Source organism: Mustela nivalis, assembly GCF_964662115.1.
Source record: "Mustela nivalis genome assembly, chromosome: 10".
NCBI classification, from domain to species: domain Eukaryota; kingdom Metazoa; phylum Chordata; class Mammalia; order Carnivora; family Mustelidae; genus Mustela; species Mustela nivalis.
The window spans coordinates 715,733-737,309 of record NC_139029.1 but is presented as its reverse complement, the minus strand read 5'-3'; the positions used below and the strand labels follow the sequence as shown (position 1 = coordinate 737,309).

General features: G+C 63.5%; 1 protein-coding gene and 1 long non-coding RNA gene across 3 annotated transcripts in view; one reads left to right on the top strand and one right to left on the bottom strand.

The window, feature by feature from the left end:
• Window positions 1–3,968: 3,968 nt before the first annotated feature.
• The window catches only part of SKI (SKI proto-oncogene), a gene marked incomplete at its 5' end in the record, with an annotated part of 64,969 nt that continues 47,360 nt past the window's right edge, over window positions 3,969–21,577 (bottom strand). The window contains 6 exons of one of the 2 annotated variants that reach the window (XM_082686550.1): window positions 3,969–5,221; window positions 5,992–6,222; window positions 7,115–7,416; window positions 7,510–7,784; window positions 8,326–8,441; window positions 8,541–8,663. In XM_082686550.1, coding sequence (XP_082542676.1) covers window positions 5,039–5,221; window positions 5,992–6,222; window positions 7,115–7,416; window positions 7,510–7,784; window positions 8,326–8,441; window positions 8,541–8,663 — 1,230 coding nt within the window. In that variant the 3' untranslated portion in view covers window positions 3,969–5,038. The remainder of the gene's footprint in view (window positions 5,222–5,991; window positions 6,223–7,114; window positions 7,417–7,509; window positions 7,785–8,325; window positions 8,442–8,540; window positions 8,664–21,577) is intronic. The other variant, XM_082686551.1, reaches the window with a different exon arrangement.
• LOC309842414 lies at window positions 15,156–17,080 on the top strand. Its single transcript, XR_014299637.1, has 2 exons — window positions 15,156–16,436; window positions 16,599–17,080. It is a non-coding gene; the product is annotated as an uncharacterized lncRNA (long non-coding RNA).

The window sequence follows — 21,577 nt, the reverse complement described above, 5'->3', positions numbered from 1 at the left end:
CTGAGCCAGGGGACCCAGAGGTGGGGCAAAGAGGCAGGGCGTGGCCAGGAATACTGGGAAGGGGGCTTTGACAGCAGACGGCCCCCGTGTCCTGCACCAGGGTGCCCAGGGCCCCTGAAAGACTGATTTAGTTGCGAGAGAGGCCACAGGGGGAGGGACAAGGGAGGTGGACAGCAATAATCTCAAGCGCCCCCCCCCACACACTCAGCACAGAGCCTGGACAGACAGACAGACGTGGGTCTCCATCCCCCCCACCCATGAGGCCGTGACCCGAGCAAAAATCACAAATCGGACACTTCACAGACTGAGCCACCAGGGTGCCCCGACCCAGGGGCCTTTAAAGTTAAATTCATACCCAAAAGTGAACCCGGAGTTGGAGCCCCAGCCCCGGGAAGGTACTGGCTGGCGTCCGGGCTTCTGAGGCGGCCGCCAGCCCACCTCCAAGGCCCCGCATGGGCTGAGCACCACACTGGCCACGTGGTGCCCCCATGGCCTGCACTGGGCCCGCCACCCTGGGGAAGCCCCCTTCTCCAGCCCCTGCGGGCCTCCTGCCTTCCTCCGGGACGGCCTCTCCCCCCCCACCGCCTCATTCCTCCCACATTCGGGGCCTGGAGCAGCCCACGGACCTTTGCCCTGGAGCCAGTGGGGAGCCCAGAGCCTGTGGGCCCTGAGCGGCGGCAGCAGGAGAGGCTCTGCGGGACAAGGCCTGGCACCAGCACAGGGACACCTGTGTGGCAGGCCCCAGGGAGGGGACATCAGTGGCTGCGTCGATACCCTGTGGGAACGGCAGGTCTGGACAAGTCCGGGAGGTCCCATGAGGACCTGCCGCCCATCCAGGTGGGCTTGGTTGTGAGGCCGAGAAAGGGGCAAGTGTTTGGCACTGGGCACAGGTAGGGCCTTGGCTGCCTGCCCCTGCGGCCCTCGGCTCCCACCCAGGGCCACTGGGGAGACCCCAGAGGACAGCGAGGAGCAGCCCGCCCCACAGCGCCACATGGTGCCCTGGACATTGGGCAGATGTCGTCATGGGGGGCCCACACCCTAGGTGTCCAGCCCTGCCCGGGAAGGGGGGCACTCAGATTCTGGCCGATGGTCCCACGGCTTCACGGCGGGGAGTCAGGCCAAGGTGACTCCCAGGTGATGGGGGGTTGGGCTCCGCTCTTGGGGCTGAGCCCCACTATGTAACCTTGTGGGCCACACCTGCAGGCCAAGGACCCCAGGGCCCCATAAGCAGTAGGAGGGGGCGGGGGCCTGGGGCTTGTAAACCATCCGCCTTCCCTCAGCTCCCCAACCCAGGCTCTATCAGATCCTGGGTGGCCCCCCCCCGAGGGGCTGGGATCTTGGCCTTGGGGAGCCTGTGGATGACATGGAGGTTCTTCCTCCTGGTCCCCACTGTCCACGCTCCAGATCCCGTCTGGATAGGAGCCTGGAGCTCCGGCAGAGCGGGCTTCTCCAGGCTGCGGCTATCCAAAGCCCGGCGGGCTCGGTCCCCCTCCCTGGGACCCCTGAGGACTGCTGGGGCTGCGTGTGCAGTAGCCAGGGCTGGGCACTGGGGCTTCCCACCACCCAGTTCTCCAAGTGACCCCCGTATGACCTTGGAAGGGCTCCAGTGGAGCTGGGAATTGGGACACCGGCAGCCACAGGGTCCCGGGAGAGGTGGCAGCATAGGGTTCCCAGCACCCAGCACGGCCAGAGTCCCCAAGTTTCTCCCTCAGGCCAGCACGCTGGGGCCCAGGGCTCTCAGGGCCCCTGAGGGGAGCTGGCCATCTGCCCCGGAACAGGGTGGGGTGCGCGGCAGGCCTCCGGCCCCCGACACAGTCCCCTCCAGCTGATATCCGTGGGCCAGCCAGGTGGGACCTAGGCAGACAGACAGCACCCCAGCCAGGGCACTGCCCACCCAAGCCCCATGTCACTCCGGGTCGACGGAGACCGAAGGTCCGCACAGTCTGACAGGCAGACAGACACCCCCGCCCCCACCCTGGGCTCAGGCCCAGATGGTGACCCGGGCTGGGGGGAGGGAGGGTGGCCCAAGCACGGCTGTCCGCGGCACACTCTCCAAGTCCTTTATTGTACAAGGTTATCTGTTGGGGGAGGGGCGCCAAGGGACTACGGCACACAGCGAAGTACATAAATAAGCAAGCTTTCTCTGTGTTCGTCTTCAATCAGGCATTTATAAACAAGAAAGCATACATTAATTACATAAAAATAGTTTTCGATAGTAGAGTAAGTCATCATGTCGTCATTAGCAGCAGCAGAGGGGACGCGGACAGCGGTGCGGGCGCTCCTGGCGGGGAGAAAGGTAGAGCTGTGGGTTTTTTTTTTCCTTAATTGAAAAAAAATGTCGCCTGTGACTCCTGACTTAAAGCAAGAACAAGACGGCCGCTCGAGCCTGGTGGACGTGGTGGGTGGGCAGGGGAGCTGTTCTTCCTCAGTTAAAAACAACCCCGAAAACAAGACAACTACCAGGTAAGAAAAGAGTTTCTGAAAAAGGAACCACCGTACACGCATGTGATACAACAGTGTCGGGAACAGTATTTACAGGGACCGTCTGTACACGGGCTAGTCCGTACGAAAAGCAGGATATCACGTGTGTGAGTTAGCTGCTCCGAGGGCCGTCTGTACACGGGCTAGCCCGCACGGAAAGCAGGATGCCGCGTGTGTGAGTTAGCTGCTCCGAAGATATGAATGTTATTGCTGTTGTTTTTCCGTTCGGTAAAAATCCTCTTTCAGCGCAGAAATGATGAGTGATTAAACTGAACACACAGTCATCCGGGTAGCGGGCGGGTTACACACAGGGAGAGCCCACAGCCGACAGATAGCTCCCTTCTCCCTCTGCACAGAAACCAAACGGCAGCTGCGCCGACCAGAGCCGGGTCTCGGGCCCCTCAGCCCAGCCCCCAGAGGATGGGAGTGGCCAGAACGCGCCGACACCCCCACCCCTGGACACCCTTCCACCCAGGGAGCTGCCCAAGAGGGCTCGAGCTGCTGGTGACCGGGGAGCCCGGGACAACCGGTCCCCGCCACCCCCGGGCAGCCGTGGCGGGCCCAGCTCTTCCTGACCTTCCGGGACGAAGCTGGCACAAGGGGGTGTGGACCCAGCAGAGAGACGGTGACCAGAGGTGGGCAGGGCGAGGGAGGCAGGGCCCCAGCAGAGGAGCTGTGAGAACTCCCCACCCTCCGGGACCCCCCCAAACTCCCAAACCTAAAAGTGAGCGGGAGGCCCCGGGCGGCAGGCCCCAGGGCCCTTTGATCTCTCTGGACTTTCCGACTTGGCACCAGAGCACAGCCAGCCAGAAGCACAGGGCACACGTGCTTAGAGCTCTGCCCTGGCGAAATCACGCAGTTTCCCTTGAAGAAACGACTGAAAACACACAACTCTGGAAAAACAAGGCTGAGCACGGCACTGTGAGTGTGGCATAGCACAAGCAGCCCCTTCTGGGGCCGGTAATAATGCCCATGGACGGGTGCACACACGGCAGAGCGCTACCATCCCATGCATACAGATCTCATAACTGCAAAATAAACAAAGCAAAAAAAAAAAAAAAACAAAAACAAAAACCCAAACCAACGCTGCATATATATGATGTCCCTTTTGCATTGCACTTTAGAAGGGGGGTCCAGCAGCACCTGCGCCCCTCCCCCCCAGTAAACCACGGGCGGGAACCCTGCAGATGACCCGGTCACCAAGCCTCTGCTCGTCGCAGCGGTGGGCAGCGCCAGTCTTGGCCGGCGGTCTGGTCTCCACCTCCGTCTGCGCTCACAGCTGCCTCAGCGTTAGAACGCGGGGTCAAGCGAGGAATTCTGGTAAGATCTTTCTCGTGTACATAAATACCGTAATTTCGGGATGGGTAAGCCGCCTCTCGTCCACTGGGAGATCATTTTTCAAGCTTGGGCATAAAAAACCTTATACAATTTGCATGAACAGTTGAGAGTAAACGAGATTATTTGGAATAAATGCAAGGAACTTATTCTGATAGTGGCAGATTCAGTCCTATTGAAGACAAGTATCTCGGGGGTAAAAAGACAAGTCAGGGTTTGCTGTACAAGATGCTGGAAGGCACAGAACTACCCCCCGAAGTTCAGTTTTTGCATTTTCGTTTTGTGATTCCCTTGTTCAACCAAGCACCAGAGGGGGTTTCTAAACACTCGAGCACTTAGAATGTGCACTGCTCTATAAACGGGTTCGCGATATTTGAAAAGTAAAAACCTCAGTTAACTGGGGAATAAAAAGAGCAGGGAAGGGTTTGACAAAGTGCAGTTCTGAATATACGTTTAAATGAACAAACAAACAAAAAAAAAATAGTGAAGTAATGCTGTTTTGTTCCAACGCTGCAGCCTCAGTCCGACGCAACAGGAGTGGCCCGGGAGGGCAGCCGAGGCGGCGCGGGCCTGGCACTGCCCCACCCCCACCCCCAGTGCCGCCGGGCAGCCGGGCAGGAGGAGGAGGTGGCAGCCCGGCTCGCGGCGCCCTCCCTGCTCCTCCCAGCGGCAGCACAGGAAGCCTGGGTCCTCGTCGCTGAAAAAATAGACTCTGGAGAAAACCCTCCCTGTCCCTGTCCCGGGCGCCGCGGCCGGGCTGCGATGGCTTGTAGGGGCGGGGCGGGGCGGGGCGGCCGTGCCCGCTCCCTTAGCAGGTCCTCGCATGGCGTCATGTGTTGCTGGGGCTTTTAAAAGTTAGTCATTAAAAAACCTGTTGATTTTTCTGAGTATCAAGTCTTCTTACTGGTTTTAAATAGCTTATAACAAAAATGTAAATGGTCGAACGTCCCGGCAAGCGCAGGGCCGCTGCCGGCGCCGACTGGGCCCGGCGGCCGCGAACCCCGCCGCGCACGTGAACTTGGCCAGTAGAAAATTCTGCAGTGGACTCCAAAAGTGTGTGGTTCCAAACACTCGCTTGGTTATAGGCACAGTAAGACGTTGTGCTGTGTGGCCGCGGGGCGGGCCCACCGGCGCGCAGAGCCCCGAGCCCCGGGCCGGCGCGGGCCGCCCGCCCACCCGCTCCCTGCGGCGCCCGCCCCGCGGCGGCAGACGGTGGGGTCCGCTAGGGCTCGGGCTCGGCCGTGCTCTCCGCGGCCTCGGGGCGGGGCCGGGGCCACAGCTGCTCGCGCAGCTCCTTCACCACCTTCTCCAGGTGCTCCCGCGCCTCGCGCTCCCGCAGCAGGTCGGCGCGCAGCTGCTCGCGGTCCGCCTCCGCCTGCTGCAGCTTCACCTGCAGGTCCTCGATCTGAAAGGGACGGGGGCGTCAGCGGCCCCGCCTCCCGCCCCCGCCCCCCGCCCGGCCCCCTTCCCGGCCCCCTTCCTGCGTGGGAGATGCAGTCCGCAAGGGAGGCGGGGACAGGGGGCCGGACAGCATGACCCGAGCGCAGACGCAGCACACAGACACCACCCCCCACCACCTCCCCCTCCCCGGCGGGTGGGCAACGACCCGAACCCTAAGAGCTGCCGCCCGGGGGTGGGGGAACCCTGCTGAACCCGAGGCCAGGCCAGAGGAGGGGGGGCCGCAGGGCCCACTGCCCCCCTACCTGGGACTCCTGCCGGCCAGGACGGCCCGTCAGGCGGCGCAGAGACCCTCGGAGGTGCCCAGGGTGGACAGCCCACAGCCCCGGCCCCCGCCCCAGGACAAAAGAGTTGGGGCTGCCTGGGGGTCCCCTGCACCCCTGGGGCCGGGTCGGAGCCGACTCCTCAAGCAAAATCCCCCAGGAAGGGCCCGGCCTGGAGGGAAGGAGCCCCAAGGAGCTCCCACACGGTGGCCCCGACAGGCCAGAGGACCGCCTCTCCGTGGAGGACCAACACCGGCAGCCCAGGGAAGGGCCCCCCTGGCCTCCTGAGCCGGCAGCGGGTCCCGCGGGTGCCCAGAGAGCGCCGGCCGTTTCCCGCCCGGGCCCGGGCGCCGCTCCGCAGCGGCAGCCGACGGGGGCGCGCTGGGGCCTCGCCGCTGGGCCCTGCCTCCTGGGTGGCGCCCCCGACACCCGCCCCGAGGCCCCCCGCCCGTACCTGGGCCGAGTACTTGGCGCGCAGGCGGCCGGCCTCACAGCCCTTGTCGCACACCCGCACCTGGCGCGCCTGTTCCAGCTCCCGCTTGAGGCGCAGGCGGGACTCGTTGGCCTCCCGCATCTTCTTCTCGTTCTCCGCGCGCAGGCGCTCGATCTCCTTCCGCAGGTTGCGCTTGGCCTCCGTGGCCTCCCGCAGCTTCTCCTTCTTGGCCACACGCAGAAACTCCAGCTCCTGGAGAGCGAGCGGTACACACCGTGGGCCGGGAGTGGGGGTGGGCCGTCCCCTTGCTGCCCCGGCCCTCCCGTCCCCACGGGGTCCCAGCGCACCCCAGCCTGCGGTCTGAGCAGACAGCCGCGGCGGGCAAGCTTCCGCCGGGGTCCCACGGCCGCAGGGGTCCCTCCAGGCGGGGCCGGGGCCCCCGATGCACAGCGGCGCTCCCCGGCGTGGGCAGGTGCACTCACGCCCCCACCCGGAACCAGGGAGAAGGCGTTCTGGGTGAGTGCCTGACAGACACATCTGAAATCTGGGGCTCTCAGGACCACACGGCTGAGTCGCGTGTGCGAGGAGCCCCTGGGGGAAGCTGCCAGACGCCAGTCGTTCAGCTGTGAACTCAGCGGGCGCGGGGGTGGGGGGGGGTGGGGGGGCCCTCCTGCAGGGCCACAGAGCCCGAGGGTGAAGGCCCGCCCTCCCCAGGCCATGAGCTCTGCGGAGAATGGGCACAGAGGACAGACAACATAACGACCTGGGGGCCGGTGCTACCGAGGTGGGAGGCAGACGCAGATGCGGGCGGGGCCCAGACCCCCTCGGCCTGCAGTCCCGGGCCCAGACCCCCTCGGCCTGCAGTCCCGGCCGCACTGTGGGGTCAGCTCGGAGCCAGCGTGTGTGCACAGGCCGTGCGCTTGTGCCCGAACCGGAGCCACCTGGTCCGGCCGCCACGCTTGCCAGAGCAACCTGCCGAATCCGACTCCGACAGCCCGCGTGTGCACGAGGGACCCCGGGGGCTGCAGCCCAGGAGGTGTTCCAGTCCTTGGCGCACCAGGGCGCGGGGCTCCTGCTGGAGAGCAGCGGGCCTGTGCTGCCCCAGAGGGACAGGCCGGCAGCGGGCACAGGGGCGGAGCCTCACCTGGTGGAGGCCGCGCTTGGCCTGCAGGGCGGCGCTCAGCTTCTCCTCCTGCTTCACCCGCATCTTCACCACCTCGTGCAGGAACTTCTCTTTGGCTTCCTTGGTGTCCAGGCCGCCCTCCAGGGCCTGCCGCAGGTGCTCCAACTCGGCCTCCAGGCCGCCGCTCGTGGGGTCGGCAGGGGCCACAGCCTCAGGGGCAGCAGGGGCGGCGGGTGGGGCGTGCACGCCGGGGGAGCTCAGGTCCTTGGCGGAGCTGGATGAGGTAAGGGACGGGGACGAGAGCGAGGACAGGGAGGAGGTGACTGCGGAAACACAGATGGAAGCCGAGGTCACCAGGGTGCTCGGCACGTGGCCGTGCGGCGCTGCGCCCGGGGCAGGCAAGGACCCCGACTCACACGTACATTCCTCCCTGCTCTCCACTTCCACCTCGGCCTCCGAGTCCTTGTCATCCTCTGGGGCGGCCACAGCCACGGGCGCCGGCGTCTCTGGGGCTCCAGGGGTGTCCACGGTCAGCTTCCGCTTCCGTGGCTGGAGGCAGGTGGCCAGAGGCTCAGGGGCCCGGGAGACAACGGCGGTGCACGGTGGGCTGCTCACGACCTTCTGCTGAGCTGGTGGGGCCAGGGCCACGTTGGGGGCCACACCCGTTTCGAAGCTCTTGTAGGAGTAAAAGCTGCGGGGTATGGGGGGGCATTGGGTCCACAGGCATCTGCTCCCCACCCTGAGTCCCCCATCCCACCATGGCCAGCATGCGAAAGCTCCTTATGGGACCCGCACCCCCGGAGGGTGCGAAGGAGGAGATGCAAGCCAGTGGCTGTAGCCCGACCCTGTCTAAGGGACCAGCACGGTGGTGACTGCCTGTGGCCCCCCTCCCAGACTGCTTCCAGGCCCACGTGGCCCCATGTGCAGGCACTCACAGCAGGCCCGCAGGAGCAGAGAGCCTCTGGGCCAGCACAAGGCGGCTTGCGGGTGGGAACAAACACAGCAGCACCCCGGGCTCTCCATTCCCCCTGCACTGAGCCACCAAAGGAGCACCCACAAGGGGGGGAAACCCGTCCGGAGACACACAGAGCAACAGCCTTTCTTGGATCTTGTCCACTTTGAGAAAGACCTTAGGCGGCTCCTGGCCCAGCAGGTGCTTACGGACACCCAGGTGGCAGAGCCCAAGCCCAGCCCCTGTGTCCTCGCTGCCTGCTGGTACAGAGGGCACTCACCTGTCACGGATCAGGGCCGGGAGGTGCGGGGAGAGCTCTTTGTCACTTGTGGACACCGCTGGGGACCAGGGTCGGAAAGCGGAGAGGCGCTGGCGAGGGTGAACACAGCCAAGGCTCTGCAGGAAGAGAGGCACCGGGCGTCAGAGGTCATCAGAGGCTGGGTTGCGGACCCCTGCGGCACCTCCCTTCCCTCCTCCGTCCCTGCCCCGCTCCACCTTGCTGGAGGAGCTGGCCAGGGTCCGCAGCCAGCCCGACTGTTTGTCCTTCTCAGAAGATGTGGGGAGTTGGGCGGAGGCGTCATCTGTCTTCCGGATGGAGGCTGGGGGCTCGGAAGAGACCTGTGAGAGACACGAAAGTTGTCGTTGGTGCCTCTAGCTCTGGCCAGGGTCTCCCAGCCAGCAGACTCGACCGTGCACAAGGCGTGAACAGTGACGTGCAGACCCGGACCCCAGCAAGGGACAAGTTGCATCCCCGCGTGCCCTGTGGGGCTGCCACGCTGGGACCTCACCCCACAGCTGCAGAAGGCTCAGGGGAGGGCGCCCAGGCTGAGCTCCGGGCAGGACCTCGAGGGGACGGTGCTCCCTCCCCACCACGGCCTTGTCTGCGCCCTGCCGACCTGGTGCCCACACAGCTGACAGGAGCCTCAGACTCTGGCCTCTTGCTGCGGCCCTGCCTGGATGGGGAGGAGCCCGGCAGGCAGGCCAAGTGTGGGGCCAAGTGTGGGGCCTCCCATTGGGGAGGGTCACCCAGGGCCCCAGAGTTCTGGGTTCTACCACGCAGAACAGACAACTTGCTGTCAGCCGGAGGGGCCGTCTGGCAAGACCCCAGGAGAAAGGTAGGGCAACCCTCCAGCGCGTGCCCACGGCCTCAGAACCGAGGCCACGCTCATTTTCTCCTCACGCCTCGCAAAGCTGCCTCCAGCCTCCCAGGGGCCCCAGGTTATGCGTCTGCCGGATGCGGTGGCCAGAGGGGCTTCCAGCACCGGTGTCAGGATGACACACGCCCCCATCCTGATGGCGCAGGATCCCAAGGGGGATGGGGCCTCTGCCTGAAAAAATGGAGCCGTCTGTGGAAGACGGACAGTGCCCACACCCAGGGCAGCTGCGCCGGGGCCACACGCAGCCAGCATGCAGCCACCCGCCCGGGGCCAGGGGCCAACATGACAACGCGCTGTCCCAGGTCTAACTCAGGAGAGAGCAGAACTGGGGGGCGCTCTGCTGGCCGTCGGGGAGCCTTGGAGGGGAGAAGCGCTCCTCCCCACTAAGGGCTCCTCCAGAACACTTAGAGAAGACACTGTGTCACAAACCTGGTCGTTGGGGGGACACGGGCTTCCCAGGAGGGGGAAGAGGGCAGGGAGGCAAGTGGCCCATGGAGACGCCCTGCTTACCTGGGCCATCGTCACCAAATACCAGGGACAAAGGACTGGTGGGACCCTGGCCAGAGGGCCAAACCCAGCCCCTCACGCTCCTGTATGCACGCATGTCCACGGGGCCCCCACCATCTGGCAGCCCTGCTCGGGGGACAAACACGTAGGGCGAGGGGGACTCCGGGGACAGAGGCAGCCTCGGGCCCCAGGGAGGAAATACTAGGACCTCGAACCCTGTGCAGGGACGCACTGGCCTTTGTCCTCAGAGAGAAGCAGCTCCCTGAGGCCGGTGGCCCGAGGTCTACGCTACGCTCTGGGGAGGTGCTCCCAAGCGGAGCCCACAGACGGCTGTGGACGGTCTGCTCAGACACAAAACAATCATTCAGGAAATAAAGACCCATTTGTTGGTGCTTTTTAGGGGAAAGAGCCGCGGTGACGTCTGTCTGTGCGGCTTGGACACCTCCTGCCGCCTGCGAGCGGGTGGCCGGGCGGGCGACGGGCGGAGCTTCCTGTCGGAGCAGATAGGAGGCAGGAGGAGAGGAAACAAGCCTAGTTCTCACCGAGAGAAAAGCCACAGGCTTGGCACCGGCGCCCGCAGGTTCTAGAAGCCTCAGGGAGACTCCTGCGGGGTGCATACGACTCGGACCATAGGGCCACCCCCCGCCCCGCACCCACAGGCCACAGCCCCATCTGTCCGCAGGAGGAGTGAGGCAGGCAGGGCTGGGCTCCCACTCAGGGGCCTGGCCTGCGAGCACCAAGCCTGGGACGTCTGGAGAAAGGGCCTGAGCCTCCCCCGCCCCACCCACCCCCAAGCTTGTCAACCCTAGGATGGGGACGTGTCTTCAGGCAGGAAAAACCCCAAGAGCAGGACCTTCCATGAACATGAGAGAGCAGCAGGAAGGGGCCAGAAGGGAGCCTCGCCAGGACAGAGACACTGGCCCTGAGGGAGGGCTACTGCTGCCTCTCCCCTGAGAGCGACCTAGAGCCCCGGCAGCCTGTGCTTCTCCAGGCCTGGAAGGCCGCCATCCCCGGCAGGCCCGCGTGAGGCCCCGCAACGGCCCACGGCATCCCCACTCCACAAGAGGTCAGCGAGCAGGTAAGGACAGTCACTTCTGGTTCCTGACCCTTCTCAATGCCTCCAAGCCGGATCACGGGGGCCCACAACCCTCACAGAGGGAGCAGGCTTCTGGGCCTGGGGCCTCAGCTGGGGCACCGAGACTGGCCAGCCCACTCCCCGGAGCCTCGGGCTGAGCCTGCCGAGGGTCCCGCAGAGCGTGGACGGGCTCCCGCGGCTGGCCACGGCACTGCCCACAGGACTCCGGGCAGAGCACTGCCCCACACGGGGCCGAGAGCACGTGCCAGGACACCCAAGTGTGCCCCCACGCAGCACACATGCAGCCACCAGGACCCCAGCCTTCCACAGAGCAGCCGCTCGGCTGGGCGCGGCGGCCGACGTGCCCGTTGCCCTGCTCTGCGAGGCACCCAGGTGCCCACAGACAGGTGAACAGACAGAGAAGACAGGGCCTGCACGCAGGAGAACGTCAGAAAGAACGAAATGCTGCCACTTACACCAGCATGCACGGAACCAGCGGTGTCGCACTAAGTGACGTCAGTCAGAGAAAGACAATGACCCTCTGATCTCACCCACACCGGAATCTAAGAAACCAAAGAGGATCACGGGGAAGGGAGGGAAAAATAGAACCAGATGAAAGCAGACAGGGGGACACTCTCGGGAAAACAGGGCTGCCGGAGGGCGGGGCGGGGCGGCTGGGGTTGGGCAGGCCGGGAATGAGCCCTGGGGGCCACGCGGGCTGATGCATCACTGACCTCTGAAACCAATAATGCGCTGCATGTTAAATAACTGAATTTAAATTAAAAAACACAACGTAACAAAACAAAACAAAAACTGCGCTGGGAGCTGAAGGGAGGCGGGAAAGGGAAGTCACTGTTTAATGGCTACAGAGTTTCAGTTTGACAAGAACAAAACTCGACAGACGGCTGGAAGCAAGGCTGCAGGATCAGACCTGCCGTGGCCGCAGTGCACCCTGCAGTGTTTAAGATGGTAAAGTGTTACCTTGTCTATGTTTTGCCACCACTTTTAAAACAAATGCGGTTTTCAAAAGAGAAAAAAGAGCTGTCGGGAGGCACCGGGACCCTGCAGCAGCCACGTGCGCCTCACAGAAGAGAGGACGCCCTGCATGGGTTCCGCACACCCTGCCCAGGAGCCTCTGTAGGTTTACGAGGATTTGGGGGCATGACCTCACAGTGACTTGACTATGTCCCTTCTGTCGGGCTGGGCTGCGGGGTCCCTCCTGTCAGAGGCTCCAGCAGGCACAGGGCGGTGGGGCGCAGGGCGGTGCTGGGGCAGCGCAGGGAGAGCAGCCTCCAGGAGCCGCGGCAGCTTCTGGCATCAGCCCCGGGCCCTCATGCTCACAAACGCCGTGTTTCATTCCACGCCTGAGCCCCAAACGCTCAGAAGGACAGCATCTGCCAAGGCCCAGAAGCAGGGCAGGGCAGAAGGAGGGCTCCGGGCTCCGAGACCAGCGGCTCTTGGACTTCTGAGCCCCTCCCCCCACACTCTGCTGAGAACCCCACGTTCCAGCAGCAGGGCGGCAGGCCTGGGTGTGGGCCCTGACCTGGCATCTGGGAGCCCCTAGACGCAAGACTCCTGTGAGAGAGGCCACTGGCAGTACCCCACGTTTTCTCAGGGAATGAGCTCATTACCACCTGCCTCCCAAGACTGGCCTGGGGTGAACCCAGGATCGCTCCCCAGGGCCTGCCCTGCCCCTTTCCTGTGCACCACCCCGGACATCTTCGAAGAGAAAGAACAACTGTACATGGGGGACAGAGCGGAGGGAGAGAAGACGTTCCAGATGCTGCCAGCACCGGCCTGAAGCCCGAGAGCACAGCCGCTGTCCGTGCGGTGCTCTGGCCGCCACAGCAGACACAACCCTTGGCTCGGGGACGGGTTCTGCGGGGACACCGGCGGTGCAGAGGGCCAGCTCCCACCCATCTGCCAGGACAGCCAGAGGCCAGCGGGGCACAGCCATGTGCCACACACCCAAACGGCCCAGGGTAGGGACAGCCAACCACGATGACAGACTGCACCCACAGAGCCCAGGTTGAGAGAGCAAGGCCGGGCCAGTGCGCACCGCGCGTGAACGGACGTGCCAGGCCCCTGCGTGCACACAGAGCCAGCGCTACCAGGGCTGCGGCGCCAGAACCAAGCTCATGCGGGCGGTACGAGCCCTGAGCTGTTGACCCGCAGGAGAAAGACGTCCCTCTTTGTCGGTCGGAATCAAGTCACCTTCTCCACCCAGGTCCACGGACCCCAAACTTTATCTACGCGCACTTGGGGGATATGGGGCCTTCGGCTGAGGATCGGACTGTGACAGTCCGAAGACTCTGCCTGTCAGGAGAACCAGGGCCACAGATGCTGAGAATCAGACCCGCGGCCCCGGTGTGCACACAGGGAGCCAGTGTCCAACAACAAACACGGCTGTGGAGGGCCGGCCAGCAGCCTCAGCACGCCTCCGGCTCCCTCTACCTTCTCTGAGACGCCCCCAGCGGGTCCTTCTCTCCCCATGCCCTGTCTGGACATCAATGGCATGTGGTGCCCAGCTAGGGCACACTCGGAGCTCAGCTGTGTGGGTCGCTCTCAGCCACAAAGGCCAAAGGCACCCGAGAGTACACGTACAACCACCCCCCCCGCCCCGCCCGGAGCAGATGGGAACTGCGTTGGTTTTGTTTTCCTATTCCACTAAGGTGCCCCACCCACTCTGGCCCCTGGACCAAGGCCAAGGACACACACTGCCCCCGGTGCCACATGGCGGGGCTACATCCACCGCCACCCAAGTCCCTCTGACCCAACAGCGCTGGGCACCGAGGACGAAGGAACAGGAGAGTGTGTCTGCCCAGCAGACACCTGGGCGCTGAATGTGGAGTGCGGACCTGGGCAGAAGACCAGCCTCCTCACTGTGGCCAGCCACCGCGCGGACGTCCGTGTGCCCAGAGCTTCAGATCCCCACCCACAGCTGATAAAGCCGGGGGCGGGGCGGGGGGGGGCATCGCGCCAGAGGAAAAGACTCCCGGGTCCCAGAGCCTGCAGCAGCTGAGCTGGAGCTGGGAACCAGGGAGGCACCAGGCAGCGATCCACCTCCTCCCGCAACAGCAGGCCCAGGCAAGGGTCAGGAAGAGCCCCTGTGGCGAGAAGGCCTCCCGGGTGGCGTGAGCTCAAGCAGCAGTGGCCTGGTCTGGGTGGGCCCTCGGGCCCGGGCACAAGCTAACGACAACAGTCACAGGCCTTAGCCGAATGCCAGGGCAGAGAACAGCAGCAAGAACCACTCGAGGCGCTCTTCTGCCCGATGTGCCGGTGGTCTGGGGCTGAATTCTGGTCAGTTCCTCGGGGATCAGGAAAGAGAATTTGGAGGTCACAGGTGGGACAAAGAGCTGAATCCCAGGAACCCCAGCTCACTGGAGGCCAGACCTCTGCCAAGGATCCCAGGAGGACAAAGGACCAATGCCCAGACCCAGGAGAGGCTCCCCAGGGCTCAGGAGCACACGCGTCCCTTTCAGACGCCACGGTGGGGATGGACTTAGCAGATCCCGTAACCATGCGGGGCTCTGGACCACACCCAGACGGTGTGTGGCTCGCAGCTCAGCAGACGTGGCCACGGGTGATCCCAAACAGGCTGAGCCTGGTCTGTAGGTCTCCACTGACCACTGACCGCAGGCTGACCACTCGGTGCTCGGGGGGGCCGAGAGCCTGGCAGCAGGGCCCCTCCTTGCTGTGGCCTCAGCCCCAGTCCCTCACAGGCCCATGAAGGGAAGCCACAGAGAGTCCGCCCCGGACAGTGGGAGCAGACCCCACCACTTTGTCCACTGGGGGCTCCCAAGGCAGGGGCAGTCCCTCTGGGCAGGGCCCAGTGGCTGGCCCTCCCTCAGTCTCGGCTCTCCACACTGTGCTCACCAACCCAGCTGTTAATGCCTAGTTACTAATTAATTACTAATTAGATGCCAAACAACAGGTCCTAGACCAAAGCCCCTTTCCCTCTCACCGCCGGTGCGGCGCTGATGGTCCCCGCTTCGAACCCCCCCGATACAGGGGTCTGAGCCAAACTTTACAGAGAGAGTTTGTATACCCCAAATCAAAACAAAACACTGCCCCACACCAGCCTCCACTCCCGCCCAGTGTCCCCCGAGGGGTCCTACTGTCCTGGAGCAGTAGGGGCCAGGCCCCACCCCTGCGGCCTTCACATGCTCTTGGTCTCAGGAGATTCCAGCACCTCCTACAAGATCTGGGTCAGCCACGTGGCTTCGTCCAAGACACCAGCTGGTTGGCGCTGGAGGGATCCCTAGTCTGTCACCCTAAGGGGAGGAGGGCTGAGGGGCTCCCCGGAGCCCTGTAAGGCCACGGTCACGCTCCCAGCAGTGTATTTGGGTCAGGGAGGCCACCTCAGCCCCGCCTTGGGGGTGGAGCTTCCCGGCCACACACCTACAGGGAGGGTCGTCCCAGGCAGCCAGGGGGGCTGCGGGCACCCTCAAGGGCCCATGGTGCTGGCAGGCAGGGCTCTGCACGGAGATGGCAGAGAGTCCCCAGAAACAAGGCCTAGACACCAAGGAGGCCGCAGCCAGATGGTGGAAAAGGCAGCCTCGGAAAAGGAGGCCTCGGGCACACGCCCAGTGCCACGGCGGGTGGGGGGGACTCCCGCTTGCTTTCTTACTTCTCAGCACACACAGGGCCCCTTCCGTGGGCGGGAGCAGAGCACACCAGAAGGAGCACAAACCCATTCCCAAGACGCAGCTGCCTGGCCCGCAGGCGGCCTGACACTGAGGCCGACTGCTCAGACCCCAAACGGCCTCCCTGGTAACGAGGCCCAGCGCAAGAGTCCGATGACAGAGCACCTGGCGAAGTGGCTGCCCGGCCAACACACGTCCCACCTCTGCCCAGGCCACCGCCACAGCCACATCAGAGGTGCCACATCTCGGCCCAGGAATGAAGGTGAAGCCTCACCCAACGAGGCACCTCATCCCGCTCCAGAGCAACTCAGCTCGCGGAGCACAGCACGGTGGCCCCACACCGGTCACCAGGTAAGGACGGCACTGGCGTCTGTCCCCGCAGGACCTGGCGTGTGCGCAAACAGGGCTGGCTGCGGAGCCCCGGCGGGCGGCACGGCTATGTCCAGGGCAGACGCCCATCAGGAAGGCAGGTACCGGGAGGCTCGCCAGCCCCTCGAGGACAGTGGCCCCCATTCTGCACACCTGAACAGCACAGAGCAGGCACACAAGTTCCAAGACAGTAGCCTGAGAGGCCATGTCCCAACCTCCTGGGTACGCCAAGGGCCCCCCACCCCGGGGAGCTCACACCAAGCTGGGGGTACGTGCTCTACCGCAGAGCCCCACTGCCCAAGCCTGCCAAGGCCGCACCACGCTGTCTGCCAGCCCTCCCGGCACCGAACCACGTTCATCGACGCAGACAGCCCAGCAGTCGAGACGGTTCTGTGCTAGGAGCCAGGGAGAGTGTTTCATCAAACACCCAGAGCTGTTGCGACATCAGGGGAAGGACTTCTGTGAAATGGCAGGGCTGAGTGAGGAGACAGCACCTGTGTGTTCCGCAGAGGCTGAAGCCTGGGCGTGAGGTCATTGGCCCCTGCGTGCACTAGCAACCTCCTCCAGGAGGCCAACAGGACAGACCAGCGCTGCCGGAGGAGTGGGATCACCCACGCACACCTGCATTCTTCACATGGTAAGAACGGCCACTGGGAGGGCCACAGCCTGTGCAGACCCTCCCGAGGGCCAGGAGTCCCAGGCAACGTGGCCGAGGGTCGTGGGAGATCCTGTGGCCGGGCCAGCCCCTCTCCGAGCCCCTTCTCCAGTGCTGCTCCCACCCCTGGCTTGTTTCCCCCAGGGCCGGAGAGTGGCTGCGTGAAGGGAGGCGGCCCCAGCCTCACGTGCGCAGCGAGGGCCAGCACTGGGGCGGGGAGGGCCGTCAGGCCTGCTGGGGCAAAGACTGCTGGCAGGCGCCTTCCCTACCGACGCGTGCTTCCTTACGCTGTTGCCAAGCAAACGCGAACACGGTGTCCGCAGGGCTGCGGCCGCCACTGCCCACGGGCTTCCTGCGGAACCACGGCCACCACCGCCATCCCGGCCACCAACGCCAAGCGCCAACACGAGCAGCGGGCGGTAGAGGGGATGTGGCAAGTCCAAGTCGAGGTTTTCCTGCGGTTCGGAGGGTGCCACTGCGACACCGAGACAACCACGGGCCGGGAGGAACGTGTAGATGCGGCGTCAGCTGGGGGACCCACGTCGCGCAAGCCAACACACCCCTGCTATGACGGGGCGCGAGGGGCCCGCAGCTCCCCAGAGGCCACGCCCCCAGCAGCAGGGAAACGCACCTCAAAACCACCACCAGAGACCACTTCACACCCACCGGGATGGCTGTGATCCGACAAGAATCACACAAGCACCCTGGACGGAGGCGGGGCGGGGGGGGGGACACGACAGGGCCTCAAGCCTGTGGGCGGGGCCGGGACCAGCAGCGGCGGGGAAGGGGCCAGCCCCTCAGTCAGGACCTGGGAAAACTGAGAAGAGGGTCCCAGACACGTGCACAGTTGACCCCCGAACAACGCAGGGCTGAGGGACACCAGCCCCCTCCGTGGGGTCCCCAAGACGTGACTAACAGCCGGTGCTGACCACAGGCCGGGCCCATCCCACAGGTAGCCGATCGACACACATTTTGCGTGTCCTGTGTCATACACATCATGCTCCCGTGATGAAGTCAGCTACAGAAAACAAAGTGTTACCAAGAGAATAAAAAGAAAGAGAACTACGTTTGCAGGACTGGCTGTCCGTGCCACAGCAGACATGGGCCTGCTTACAGGACGAGCGGCCCCTCAGTGCACACGGACGTCCTCTATGCGTGCGCTAGGACACACTGGCCAGGTCGCACGTGCTTCCTACAGGAAGTATTTACGGGGTAACAGGCCTCCACACTGATCACCAAGCAGCGACAGGGCTGCCTCCTGGCCCCCTCGCCCCTCCGCTAACACAGGGCCCATCACAAAGCTCTCAGGACTGCAGGATCGAGTCCCCGTCGTAACGCGGCACTGGAAACTTCGCAAACCACGGACCTCTGATCACAGGCCTATACCCACTTCCTGCAGTTTCTCCAGTTGTAAGAGGCCAATCGTAGCATAATGATTTGAAAGCGAAGTTATAAAATCAGGAAAGCAAGCCGCCAGGGCCTCCAGCGGGACCCAGGCACATACCTGCACCACCAGGCAGCCCCTCGCAGAGGGCGCCGCCACTGAACACCACGTGGCTCCCTCGGGGCGTCAGGTTTCACACACAAAACCCGTAAGGAAAGGAGCGCCGGGCCCCTGTCAAAGGTCAGGGAATGTTCCAGTCTGGCCCCATCCCGGACCACGGGATGCCCTGGTCTAAGCTGCGGGGTGAGTGGCCGTGAGGACTCCACAACGGGCGGGGACTGGCCTGGCCCAGACCCTGGCCTGCTCCCACTGCGCCAGGACCTGGTGCCAAGACACTGACCAGAAGCGCAGGGTGGGGGACTGAGCCACCCGGAGTGCAGGCAGCCCTCGGGAGGAGAGGACAGTGCGAGGGGCAGCGGGCTCAGGGGAGACATGGGGAAACGGGCTCCCGGCAGCCGCTCTGTGCCAGGAAAGGAACAGGCATCCTACGTCCGCTCTGGGCAAGGCCCCAGTTCCCAGCTGGGCAGCCCGGGCCATTCCAGGCTGACGCCGAGGCTCTGGCCAAGGCTGGAGTGGGGGTAGCCGTGTGGACATCCAGGGGCTCAGGGCAAGGGGGCATCTGTGTGTTTCCTGAGGCCCACCTGGTCCCCACCTCCCAAAGTCCTATGGTCCAGTGTCCTGGGCAGTGGCTCTTTCAACCTGGCGCCAGCTCACAGATGGGGGCACACAGGGCACACACACGCATACCGCGTGGGGCCTGGGCCAACGTGCCCACGCCCCTGCACCGACCTGAGATCCCAACTCTCAAGCTGTGGGGTCAGCATCCGGGCCCCTCCCTGCCCTCACCAATACCCATGCTCTGACACTCCCTTGTCCGGTCCCTGACCCTGGCTTCCCGGAGACCCAGATCCCTGGGGCTGGCACCTAGGGGGACCTGGGCGGGGGGGGGGGGTGTGTGTCCCCATCACTGTCTTATGAACCACTGAGAAGACAAAGCAGCCCCTGCCCAGCAGGAGGACCAGCCTGTGCCCCCACAGACTGAGGCCTTGGAAAGACAAGTGGCAGAAGTTCTCGCAAATCAGCAACACTGTGTCTGAGCACAAGAGAGGGCTTTCAGCTGGGGGAGATACCCCAGGAAAACCACATCTAGGGGTCTGAAGACACGCGTCCGATTCCCGAACTCAGAGACTCAACCAAGCAGTTCTTCCTCATGGTTCGGCAGAGTCTAACAGAATCCAACCACTAAGTGATATGTCCAAGTTAGAAGCTCACTGCAGGTTTAGAATAGGGGCAGGCAGGACCCAGCATTTAGGCTGCTCACAGGTTCCAGGCGACCAGGGACCTTTGGTTACATCATCCTCCCTGAGACGGCCATGGCCTGGGGGAGTGAACCTGTGGGTCTCATCCCCCAGAGCAAAGACGGCAGGCTTACGTCTGGGACTCTGCAGAGCGCACAGGGAAGGGCCAGCAGCCGTGCTGGGGTCTGGGCATCTCTCTGTGACCCTCAAAGAGAGGGCCCCACAGTCCAAGTGTTCATGTTATAATTCCACTCCATTGAGTGGGTCGGCAGGAAACAACTAAGACCACAAATTCAGAGATGAAAACGTTTTCCAGAAATGTCATCAGGCCTTCAAAGCAGCCTACCCTGTGATGCTGTCAGGCCTGATTTCTGAAGAACAGGTAGGGGTGGGGGGTGGCTGCCACGTCTGCTGCTCACCCCATGATGCCAGACCTCCTCCTCCACAACCACTGCAAATGTCAGAGGAGACGCTCCAACATCCCCCCAAAAGCTGAGCTCAGGAGGAAAAGCCCAAGGGCCCAAGGCCAAAGCTGAGAAAAACCACGTGACAGGCCCGCCATGCTGACCCAGGGAGGCCCGCCATGACCACCAGGGGTCAAGGACCCCTGCGCCCCACCCCAGGGACACAGGGACCGTGTAACCACGGGACCCCATGGACCTCCATGAGCCCCAAGTGGAAGCTGAGAGGAGCAGAGTCTGGGGGCCGCACCATACGACCCCCCAGGCCCTGCACGCAGGCCGCGGGCTGGGCTGCACAGAGCAACGGGTAGAAATGCTAAAACAGACCGAGCTCAAAATGAGTAAACATATACAGAAAAAAATGTGAGAAAAGAATAAGACATCAAAAAAGATCACGCAGATTGGAATAAAAGCAGAACTTTCCGGAATAAAAGCAGTTCTCAGGAAAATTATTCCAACGCAGTGCAGAGGAAGACGAAACGGACCCATGAGAGAGGGTAACAGACGCGCAAGAGCAGAGGAGGCATTCCAGAAGGAGAGCGCAGGGAGACGGGCCAAGAGCCTTCTGGACTTGGTGAGAGGCCAGCCTTCAGGTTTCAGAGATGAGGCCGAGGAGGGACCAGAACGGCAGCTTGACCTTTCAGGTGCCAGGTCGACGCCATCATGCCATGCCGCCCGCACGGACACATTCGAGTGTGCGCCCTGTTTTTCGGCCACGAATCCTCAGCTTCAGTGTCAGACGGAGCAAATCCGCACCGACGTGGGGCCCGCAGCAGGCGCTGGGCCTGAGAGCTCCGGAAGGTTGGTCCCACACGGGCAGCAGGGGCTTCCGTCCTGCCAGCCCTGACCGGGTCTGCACGTCCTTGAGCACAAGGATGGGGGACCATGTGGGTGAGCAGAGCCCGGGCGGCTTGAACACCGCCCCCTCCCCCAGCTGTGTGCATGCTAGGCCCCGGCCACGGCCGCTCCGGGGGCAGGGGCCGCTCCCGAGGCAGGGAGTCCGGGCAGAGGCCCGGCAGCAAGGCACACACGGCGTCCTCGTCCCCATCCAGTCTGCGAGTCTGTGCAGCTCCAGCAGGGGCAGGGACTCCAGTCCCCAGTGTCTCTCTAACTGGGGATGCTAGGTGCTTGGTGCCGGAGTCCAACTGTCTCCTACAGGTAAACTCGAAACCCCCACCTCAAAGCCACCCTAAACCAGCCCAAGACCTGCATTACGGACCATTCCTGAAGATTTTACAGTTCTAGAAACCGCACAGCTATTTTTATAAGTACCATTAATATTTTCCACAGGATAATTCATGTTTCATATTATGCTTAAATTAACCTATTTCTGATTACTGTGGTTCAGAGGAAGCAGATTAAATTTGCAAGACAACTCCAAACCCCAAAATGAAGTGAAAATAGCAATTTTAAAGATCCACCTTAATCTTTAAAAAAAATTTAAGTAGGTCATCCTTTCAGTTACTTGCACACTGTTGAGAGGAAGTCGAGTCTCCTCTGAGGACAGCCCGTCAGGGACTGCGGGGTCTCATGCCCCCTTGCCCAAGAATCAGACCTCATGACAGGCCAGCAATGCTCCCAAGCCAGGGCCCGGACAGTCTCGGCTCCAGGTAGCACCTTCCCTCCCCCAGGACCTCCAGACCTGGGCCAACCCAGGCCTGAACACCACGGCGGCGGCAGGACACTTTGGGCTCGAGCTCCCAGAAGAAGGCCCCTGGGGCTGGAGGCACCACTGGGCGCAGAGATCCCCTACCCTCCCCTCTGTCGAAACACAAAGAAGCCCTCACAAACGCAGAGGCTGGGAGGGAGAGGGCGGGGCGGCCCCCCACCCCCACCCTTCTGCAGACTCACAAACACGACTCCTGTGGCCCCGCCACCCTCACGAGGGGAGGGAGAGGCTCACCTCCACTGGGCCGGGGG